This window comes from Acanthisitta chloris, unplaced genomic scaffold, assembly GCF_000695815.1.
Source record: "Acanthisitta chloris isolate BGI_N310 unplaced genomic scaffold, ASM69581v1 scaffold20555, whole genome shotgun sequence".
Taxonomy (NCBI): Eukaryota; Metazoa; Chordata; class Aves; order Passeriformes; family Acanthisittidae; genus Acanthisitta; species Acanthisitta chloris.
The window spans coordinates 22768-33900 of record NW_008674521.1 but is presented as its reverse complement, the minus strand read 5'-3'; the positions used below and the strand labels follow the sequence as shown (position 1 = coordinate 33900).

Here is an 11133-nt window from a genome sequence, read left to right as displayed (position 1 = left end):
GCGTCACAGTCCGTGTTCAGGGACACCTCTCCCAGCTCAATGGTCCTGTAATTCCGTGATCCCGCGTACCCATTGCCCCCGTGGGCAGTGCGGAGGCTGTGATTCTGTGAAGAGAGGGATCCCTGCTCGCCCACACGGCGGCTGTGGCCAGGCTTGGAGCCGGTACCCAGGTAGGAGAGCTAAGGGTTTCTCCCAGACCATCAGGGCAAGAGGGAACAGACTCAGGTTGCACAGGGGATGTTTATTTTAGATATTAAGGAATATTTCTTTGCCAAAAGGGTGGTCAGGCATTGGAGCAGGCGGCCCAGGTCAGTGGTGGGATCATCATCCCTGGAAGTGTTAAGGGATGACTGGACCTGGCGCTGGAGGATATGGTTTAGGGGTCACAGTGGAGTGACCCCGAAATTGTTGCACTTGATGATCTTAAAGATCTCTTCCAACCTTGATGATTCTATTCTCTAAGTCTTCAAAAGGCAGGTGGATGTGGCATTTGGAGACGTGGTTTAGTGGTGAACAGGGCAGTGCTGGGGTAAGGGTCAGATTTGATGATATCAGAGACCTTTTCCAACCTGAATGATCATATAATTCCATGATCCCTTATACCCAGGAGCCCCTGTGGGCAGTGCAGAGGCACCAAGTTCCCTCTTTGCTCTTGTGCAGCAAGTCCAGCAAGGCTGTGAGGCTGGAGAGGAAGATGTGGTGGGAGACTGTGCAGAGGTCAGTGAGGAAAAGCTGCAAAGCAGCTGCTACAAGAGGATGTTCCCAAAGCAAAGCTGATCTCTGCTCTCTGTCACTTTTTGTTTTCTTCTTGTTATGCTTTTAGTAAACAATGGAGCCAGGCATAAAAGTGAATGAAGATGTTAAAAGCCAGTTTAAAGCTTATCAGGAGCAACAGCAAAGGTGGATGGAAAAGCTGGCGGAGAGGAAGAGGGAAAAGCAGAACAGTCAGAAGGATCATGGCAATGCAACAGAGAATTTTGGAATCCAAAATGATCTAAACGTGCTTGAAACAGGACAAGCTGTAAATAAGGATGATAGCAGCAGGTAAGGGTGCCGCAGCAGTGTTCCTTCAGGAAGCCACAGAAGTATATTTTGCACATAATTTTGTGAAACGCAGTATTATTTAGTCAACAGAGTACTTTCTGTCTTCACATATTGTCCTGAGAAGACTCTCCCTGTCCCTAAAATGTTTGCCCCCAGAGCATCATGCTGTGTTCTTTATTAAAGCATTTCACAAATGAGTGTAAGGACAGAGGGGTTAAAGGTGACATGAAAGGGGCAGGTAGGTCCTATCTGTCAAAATCCAGCTATTTTGGATCACAAACATCCTCTGAACTGCTGGTTAGTTCCTGCCTAGCCTTAAGCAAACAGGTTCTCTACATGGCATAATTTCCAAAGATGGGTTGGGGCAAAGCAGCTACTGGGAGCAAGCCAAAGGCCTGGAGTGCAGAAAAGTGTTCCCTGGGCTGTCTTTGCAATATATCCTGATGTAGTGGATCATGAGATTACCAGGACGTTGGACATTCTGGTGTGGATCTCCCTCAATCTTTTTTCTTTTTTTTAGCTATGAGTGCATAATTCAATTTACTGGAGCAGAGATTTGAAACCCCAGCTCAGGTCATTTATCTGCCTCCTAGGATATACCCAGCCTTTACTTCGACCCAGTTAATATTTCTTTTACTAAGTAGAACAGATCTGAAGTTGGACACATCCCAAAGATGTCTGCAGTGCTGGGGTTCAGGGATTTGCTCTGCGTTAGTGGTGAAGCCAGCTGAAGAAATTCCTGCCTCTGCTCTGTACTGATCCAGCTGTTTGCAAGAAACTGGGACTTTCTGGGACAAGGATACTTTTATCTTGTTTCAGTGATCCAATTTACACCTTTAGCCCCACAGACTAGTTTGTTGGATGGGATGATGTACTCTGACCCAGAGGCAGGAAGGAGGAACTCACAGCTCTGCCTAAACCAGCAGACCACAAGTGGAAAAACACAGTTGGGAATATACCATAGACAGTTTCCCCTCCTAGAAGCCAGAGTGGGGAAGAGCACCTCCTACAAAGTTTATCCAGCCACTAATTGAGGTTTGTTAGTTCCTAAATGCTGATCTTCCCTCTGTGGTGCTCTGGGATATTCCCTGCTCAGCTGGTTTCTGCAGATTGCTTCCTTGAGCACCCAAGGTGCAGCAAAGCTGCTGTGAAGACGGAGAGAACCCAGGAGGGAGCTCCTGAATCTTTCAGGTGCTTCTGGGAATGAGGTGTTCATGCTGCTTGGAAACAGGGAGCTGAGCTTCTACAAACATACTCTCACCATTGCCTCATTGTCTTCTTCACATCAGTGGTCCCCCACCAGGGCTGTCTGATTTGCTGGGTTCTGACCTCTACAGCTGTGCTCTTTCCTTCAACCTTTTGTTCTGATGTTATGTAGAAGATTGTGATGGAGTTCTGGGGGTTTTTTTCATTTTTGGGAGGCTGATTCCCATAGTTCAGATGTTGATTTGTCTGGTGCAGGAGGAAAGGGGCTTAGGCACTCGCATAGCGCGCACACTCTAAGGTGCAGAGTACAGGAGGTCGCAGCAGTTCTCTGTTATTTCCAGTTCAGTAGTTGAGACCTCAATAATCCCAGAGCTGTTAATTACCTCTGTTTCTGTGACAGTGACTTTTAGAAGTCCCCATGTGACATGTCAGGTGTAGGAGATTTATCTGGATTGTCCTTTGCTCGTGTACATCCACATTCAGCAAAAGAGTGGATATGAGTGAATCAAATCCAGGCAGGATTTGCTTCTGGAAGGGATTCACCAGGATGTACTCTGCAGTATTCCCATGACAATATATTAGGAACTTGTTCCAGGGTAACAGAACTCCATGTGTGCTGCAATGGCAGTGATTTTGGCATGTCAGTGTTGTTTATAGCAGCACTTGGAAAACATTCTCCCTTCAGAAGTCTCCCTTCCTGTGAGCCTTGGGAGTTTGTTTTTCCTTCCTCCCACCCTACTCTCAAATCTTGTTTAGGCAAATATTTAGCTAACATTTCTATCTTTCTGTTTTGTCCTCTGGAACGTTATCTTCCCTGCTCTGTTTGGTGTATTTAAGTGATCGTCCCCATCACATGGAGAATCTCTAATGAGTTGGGAAGGACATTCACCTGAATTTCAGGCACAGGCCCTGCTCATAAGCTTCACCTGGTTGTTGCCTTGAACTAGAGTGAAAAGGGTCACCTTTCTGCAGCCTGTTCCTTTTGGCTGACTTTCTGTAGCTGAACCACTTGGGTGGAACCTGCTACTTCTTCAGTACTATGCAGAGTCACTCAAGGATGGGAGGGAAGTTTCTCAGAGGAGACTCCAGTTCTGTGCAGTTGGGATTTCTGTCCATCCTACTCCAAGTACTTTTTCTCAAGACTTGGAAGCAGCTCTGAGGGAGACATCGCTGATCAGGTGTGTTAAGAGTTTAGAACCTTTCTTTCATGTTAATTCCCTGTTCAAAACCTTCTTGTCCATGTGTCTCTTAATTGGATCTGAGTCTTGTTGCTCACTTCTGTGAGTGGTACATGTGGGAATAACTTAGTTCTGCTTTTTTCTGCTCACATTGCTGTTAGCTTTCTTCTCCTTTGTAAACAAAGGCCTTTGATCTCTCTTTGATTTGCAGCTTTGGAACAGAAGTGCATTTCTTAATTATGGCTTGCGAATCCTCTCCTAAACTGACTGTGCTGTGTGTGGCAGTGCTTTAAGGGGTCATTTATTCTGACATGTGCATGTGGAGGGTGCACTTAAAAGCTCTCAAGTCCAGTGGGTTCAAAAAGCTTGCTAAAACTTTTAGAATATAAAAGATTTAGGTGACTAATAAGATATCTGACTTGTCTGGCTGTGGCTATGTCTACAGCCACAGGTACATACTGTAATAACTGGGCTTTATCCACATAAAATTTCCAAAATGTAGACATTCAGCATCACACTGGAGATGATCAGACTTTAGGGATCAATTGATCTGTCTGGATTGGTTGTCTAATTATACCTGAGATACTGCAGGGCATTAGGAACTTCCACATGGGAATCACAGATAGAACACAGGAGACCTGCAGCCTTCAGCAACAGCTGGGGGACAGGTGGGCAGCCCAAATGGCACCTGTGTGTGGGTAATTGAATTGAACCCCAAGTTTTCCCAAGGATCCTATATCAGGGAGCTCAGATAATCCTGAATTCCCACAATGAAGTTGAGCTCCCAAGGCCTTAGCTTCTAGATTCTGCATTTGGAGGAACTATTGCACAAGGACAGCAAAGACATTAAACTTGTTACTTCTCTGGATGTCTTAGAGAGGTGAAACCCTTAAATATTAATAAATGTACTGAAGAATAGGAGTAGGAAGGATATTTTTTCCCACTCAGAGAGGTTTTTATATTATTTGTTTCTAAATGAACTCCAAAAAGCATCACTGACAACACACGCTGATGCCAGTTTGTGCTGGTGAGGTTCCAGGAGCATCAGATGAGGACACAGGAAATTAGTCTTTTATGATTTGCTCGAAAACATTCTGTTTTAAAGAAAGAACCTCAGGAGCAGCTTTTGTAGTCAATGGTCTGTTGGATTTGTTTAGTGTAGAAAGTACAGCTTGAATATCACAGATGCTGAATGGTGAATCTGCCTGGTGTCCTCAGAAAAAACAGGTAGGACTGAGTGAGGTGACACTATTTGGTAACCTCAAGAGCACTGAAAATACACCTATTCTGTGATGTTTTGCCCCAGACAACACCGGGAAATGCAGAACTTACTAAGAAGAAGTCAACTGAATAGGTCAGATCATCAGCTTGTGTTCTGCTCTGAGGTTTAGAATCTTCCACTTAACTCAATAACCTCACTCCTGGCAAGCTCAGCCCATCCAGCATACAGTCATTTCAGTGTTTTTTTTCTGGGAGCAGCTTTTTGAAGCACATTACAAGGAAATTTGCCATTCTGGCTTATTTTTTCCTCAGGTTGCTTGAGGTAGAAAACCAGCAGCTGCATGATGAGCTCCGAGAGGTCCGAGATGAGAACTGCAGACTGTACAAACTGGTGACAGAGAAAGACTTTGAAATAAAGCAACTCCAGAAAGAAATCCAGGAGAGCAGGTTGGCTTTGTCAGGTAAACACAAGGAACTTTGTATTCTCACCATGTTAGTTGGCTTGATGCTGGTGACAGCAAAATGTCCCTTGAAAGAAGTATTTTAAGGGTATTTTAAGAAGAACTTTTAGGGTACACACTGATTTGTATTCTTCACAGGTCTGCAGTCTTGCTGTTATTGACACAAAAAAAAATGATGTTTCGTAGAAATGGTAGTTTGGAAAACTTTTGGTTCCTGTCTAAGAGCAGTGTTGCAGCTTTCTCTGCTATGTAGAGTTAAATTCCTTATTCAGGCTCCTTTTTCTTTTGCCTGATCAGGGTACACTAAGGCTGCTGGCTGAAGGTCAAGTGCAGCTTCTAAAGTGGCTTAGGTGTCCTTTGCAAACTGAGCTGTGCAGGCAGCACCTCCTCCACTGGGTGCCACTGTTGGTCAGGACAGCAGTGATGGCCAGGATGCTAGAGAAAGGGAAAACCAGCAATAAGCAGAGCTAAATAACATTAAATCACACCTTAATTCTTAAAACCTACCTGTATCTTGTATGTAGGAGAGATGATAAGCTCCTACTGGGTCAGAACCAGGAGCCAGATGTGCTGTTGCAGCTTCTCTGGCTGACTCATGCCAAGGCCATGCCTACGTCTTCCTTGCCTGTGTTGTGGCAAGAGATTCCCCCACATTGCCTGGGATTTAAAAGCTCTGATTAAGTCTGTGCAGTGTATTTGAAGACCATCACATGGAAGCACCAGCCTGGCTTTGGAAAGTTTAGTGCTTAAGGGGTGATCCTTAGCAGCCATTATTTATCATGAAAACTAAGGAAAAAGTAGCTCCTAGATAGGAGGGGAAACACAAATTGTGTGAAAGGAGTAAGAACAGTGGGAGTGCTCTAAAAAATAATACATTGCTTTAAAATTCTTTTTTAAAAAGTACTTTAAATGCTTTTAAAATAAGTGCTTTGAAAATAATAAATGTATGTTCTCTACAAGGTTTTTAAATAGTGATATAGAGTTGTATTCTGTTTTCAGCTGTATTCTATGTAGCACCTCTAATGTCTCTGGGGTAATGTGGGACTCAGCATTCACTTAAGAGTGATCTGTCATCCTTGCACCTTTTCCCCAGTCTCTATCTAATCTTGACAGTTGTCAGCAGAAAGGTCATTGCTTCAGAGCACTGAAGGAGGATGAAAGAGTTAAAAGGGACACCACCAGCTGAGTTCAATGTTCATACACCCCACCAAGGATTTGTTATTCCAGGCTCATATTTGTTGCTGGGCTGGAGGTTTCTGTGAATATTGTGTGCAGTTGTATTGATTTTGCACTTGTACAATAACTTTTCTTCTCCTCTGTGATGTTAACAAAAGGCAAGTAACACAGGAGCCAGTCCTGGGGTTTATTTGTGACACTCAAACTCTCCCTGATGAGGAAGTGAATGACATGGGTGTTTAAAAGAGCAATTAAAAGAGTAATACAGTAAGGTTCCATATACAGTCACAAGGGACATAGAAATAGGCACAATGAAGTTTCCTGGATGTTATCCAGGACCCAACTGTAATGTTGTGCCTGACCTTTGAGGACATATGTCTGGAAATGTTCACACCTCTGTTTCAGCAACCCCTCCAGTAGTAAACAACCAGCACAAAGTAGAGTGCTCTCTTTTTCTGTTATATGCCAAAAAATCCTCTTCATAACTGTCCTACACAGGAAAAACACCTTGAACTGTCCTTCAACAAAAAACACCTCTACCCCTTCTAGGTAATGATGATGCTACACTGTTGTGGCCTTCTGACACAAGACTATTGCTAAAGTGTGAAATGTGGCTTTGCTGGCTGTGATGTGATGCTGAATCCAAGGACCAAACAATCCAGCTGGCATCACTGATGTCTCTCTTCCCTCAGTTGTTCATTTAAGTGCCTGGCACAGCTCTGAGAGAAATGGATTGTGCAATAAATGTACATTGTGCTCTGAACAGTGAACAAAAGCATCATCTATTCTCAGTCTTGCCTGTAAGATGTGACCTTTGCTTTTATGTGCACTTTCTAGGGGTGTCTGATTTCACTGGAGATGTTGCCGCTACTAAAATAGTTGAATTGGCCAAAAGGAATCGTGAGATAACTGCTGAGATTGAGAGTGAAAGAGCCAAAGTGAAGCAACTGAATCACAAAGTCAAGAAGCTGGAGAAAGAAGTGAGACATTTTTCATGTTCTCTTTTTGCATCCTAAAGCATAGAAATCCAGTCTTTGGGATTGAGGAACTGTAGAAAGTGGGTTGGATTTGTGTTCCCGTGTTGGATTTGCCCTTCATCCATGTTTGCTTTGAGTTCTGGTTATTCCTGTCTATGCTGGGAGAGAGGGATGTGTCCCCTCTGCTGCTTGCACCTCTGCAGACAGGAGCCGAGAAAGGATATCCTTAAGTTATAATGAGCCAAAGGTTTATGAAACTGCAATTAGGAATGTTCACTTGTATTTGAAACACAGAGACTTTTCTAGCAGTTTGGCAATTATATGTTTCTGATCATTATTTTTGTGAGGAGGAGCAAATTTGATACCATTAATACCAGTCAGGAATTAATCCTTTATTTTTCTAAGCTTTATTCATCCACATAATGAATGCTGTTTCCTGGCATGAGTGCTGCCAGAACTGAGACAACATCAAACTATATCATGTGAGACGGCAAAACTTCACCCAGGCAGATTCATTTTTCTGGTTTATTATGACTTTTTTTATGTGCTAACCTTTCACAGGAATAATTTTACTCAGGTGAGTGTTGAATTGAAAATTAGATGCCCTGATGTCAATGTTTACTTTGTCCTTTGGTTGCCACTCTTCTTCCTTACACAATGTTGGTGATTTTATTCAGAATTTTAATGTTATTTTCCTGAACTTTGCTTCCTTAGAAGACATCAGTTAAATGGATCAGTAATGTTTATCATGCTGACAGATGCTTTTTGACTCCATCTTTCACAATCACTTATTATCATGAGTCATGCATATGTCTGAATTGTACCTCAGTTACCTGAAAGATCAAGAAGTCATAGATTAAATTAATTTTCTGAGAATTCCTGCATAAATCTAGAGCGTTCTGGGCAGAGGGGTCTTGTCAAACAGTTGGCAGGTTGGCTAAGAAATATCAGGTGTATTTGGGGACCTACAAAATCCCATAAGAAGCAGAGCAAGCCATGAATAATTTAAATAAAAATCAACTTGGTTCTAATCCTCTACTGCAGGAGTATACTGACCATTATTCAAACAGAAACTGAAAGTATTTCGCATGTTAACCCAAAAAGAAAGGATTACTGACATTTCAGGAATGGAAACGTAATGCAAAACAAACAGAAATTTTCAAGATGCAAGAATTGCTGGTCAAAACAGAGAGAGACACTTGAGAAATGAACTAATCTGCCCTCAGGCACTATCTGAGGAGCATCAAAATCCAAACTAAGCACAGCAGTCTGCCTCATCTGAGGTAAAGATGAACCTCAGTGTGGACCCCACTGAAGCCACGTCCTGATCAATGGTCTGTGTTCCCTCACCACCTAATTTGGGGTGTCTCTTCTCAAAGCTAAGGGTCATTGGATGACTTTGTGGATTGTGCTTGTTCAGTAGAACTGTATGAATGTGTCGAAGATGGGTAAAATTAAAGCAATGTTTGATAGGGGGAAGTAAATATCAAAAATGTTGAGTGTTAGATAAAAACCACTTATTTCACCTTTTTTTAGCTCCTTGCTTTTATGAAAAGTGAAAAATCTCTAAATCCTAAGTGGTTTAACATGACTATGTTCCCCCAAGCAATGTGGAAGGTGTGGCCTCTGAGCAATCCCTTGGCAAAGGGTGGTACATGTAAGCAAAGACTGCAAAGGGATGCTGGCAGAAAGCTTCCTTAGAATCTGACCCAGGAGCTGCCAACACCAGCTGAAATTTCTCAGTATCAGTCCATTGCCTACAAGAGTTTATGAACTGGGTAGAAAGTGTGGCCCTAATCCACAAGAAGAGGTGGTGTTAGAGCAGAGTTACACTCTGTGGTTTCCCAGATGCCACCTTGATGAAGAAAGCTATTCCTTAGAGCCTTCTTTTATTCAGGCAAATAATCAAGATTTTCTACCCACCTCAAAGAATGAACCCTCAAACCTTTGAAGTAACTCTTCCTAGCTCCAAATTCCTGCATTCCCATCCTCTAAGAAGTCTTTGCAGCCTCAACACGGGGCATGATTCACAGCAGGAGAGGCTATGCTGTGGCAAGGAATAGGAGATATATTCTTCCTGGGTTAAGAAATGTTACCTTAGAGCCACCAGCTAAAGAAAAAGAGCCATAACACCATTAAATCTCAGCTACAAGGAATTAGATAATCATTTCTCCTTTTATATTCCTCTGGTGAGTAGAACTTCATGCTTTTGAAATATCCTGGGCTGGACAGGATTTGCATTTATGAATATCCTGGGCTGCATCCAGCAGAGTGTGGTCAGCAGGTCAAGGGAGGAGATTCTCCCCCTCTAGTCTGCTCTTGTGAGGCCCCACCTGGAGTACTGCACACAGCTCTGCTGTCCCCAGCATAAGAAGTACATGGAACTGTTGGGGCAAGTCCAGAGGAGGCAACAGAGCTGATAAGACTGGAGCACCTTCCCTGCAAAGACAGGCTGAGAGAATTGGGGCTGTTCAGCCTGGAGAAGAGAAGGTTGTGTGGAGACCTCATAGCACCTTCCAATATCGGAATGAGGCCTATAAGGAAGCTGCAAGTTCCTGTCAGGAACTGCAGTGATAGGACAAGGAGTAATGGGGATAAATTGAAACAGGCGAAATTTAGATTAGATCTTAGGAAGAAGTTTTTTCCTGTGAGGGTGGTGAGACACTGGCACAGGTTGCCCAGGGAGGTTGTGGTTGCCCCAGCCCTGGCAGTGTTCAAAGCCAAGTTGGGTAAAGTCTTGTGCAACCTGCTCTGGTGGGAGGTGTCCCCGACCAGGGCAGGGGTTTGTGGCTAGATGATCTTTGAGGTCCATTCCAACCCCTCAACATACTACGATTCTACATAAACACTAATTTTATGTAGTTACGGTGATAAAAATGCCCCAGAAGCCTCCATACTTGAAAACTGATCCCCTCTCAGTGAGTCAAAGACATTCTCTGAAGTTATTCCACAGTAAAATAACACAATTCTTTGGGAAACACTTCAGGGAAAAAAATTTATGCTTTCTTGCTGCTGGTGTTTAAAAACCAGGGAAAATTAAGTATTTTTTTGTTCTAGAGTAAATACACATTCACGTGGCACTTTTTTGCTAATTAATACTCCATGGAAGATGCTCTTTGCTATATCCGTTCTCTAATAACAATCTTTTTTTTCTTCTAGCTACAGACAGCTGTAGAAAAAATACATTCCCTTGGTGGTGATGATGCAGGAATCAAGGAGACCACTCTGAAGATGCAGGAAGGAAACTTGGTAGGAATTGTAATTGAAGAGAGGAAATCAGAAGCTGACAGTTCTCTCCTATTGTGCAGTGCTTTCCCAATGACAAGGATGTATCCCTGTCACTAGTTCTGTGGTCAAATTGCTCTGCATCTCCTCTGTAGCCCAAAAATTAGGTCTGGGAAAAGAATTCTGTGATCCAGATGGATCCATGGATCTTAATCGCTTCATTTTTCAACCCCGAGGGTTCTGTTCTTACCAAGTACATTCTTCTCTTCAAAGGCTGAAAGTCCAGAGGTGAAAGCATTGCAGGAAAAATTAGCCACAGCCAACTTTAAAGCGATGGAATATCGGAACCAGCTCCAGTCTGCAAAACAGGAACTGAAGATGACGCAAAAGGTACTGTTGCAGGATGCAGTCTGGGGCTGGGATCCTGTTCAAGAGGAACAGTCTTGTGAAATTGTGAGTCTTCTTTCCTCTTGAGCTCTGAGTAGCGTCCATGACATGTTCCAGTGGAATGAGGAGGTAAGAGAAGCCACAAGTAAAGTGGTTGCATTGGAAAGATGTGCATGTGAACACATGGATCTCATGTTCTGCCACCACAACTGCATGACTTGTGTCCATCATTTCTGTTTCTACAAGGGGCACAGATTC

The 11133-nt window shown here is 43.2% G+C and overlaps 1 protein-coding gene across 1 annotated transcript in view; it reads left to right on the top strand.

Moving 5' to 3' along the window:
• Window positions 1-829: 829 nt before the first annotated feature.
• CCDC13 (coiled-coil domain containing 13) overlaps window positions 830-11133 on the top strand; it is a 26285-nt gene continuing 15981 nt past the window's right edge. Inside the window, 5 exon segments of the mRNA XM_009075380.1 lie at window positions 830-1044; window positions 4962-5110; window positions 7124-7266; window positions 10423-10512; window positions 10762-10878. Coding sequence (XP_009073628.1) covers window positions 830-1044; window positions 4962-5110; window positions 7124-7266; window positions 10423-10512; window positions 10762-10878 — 714 coding nt within the window.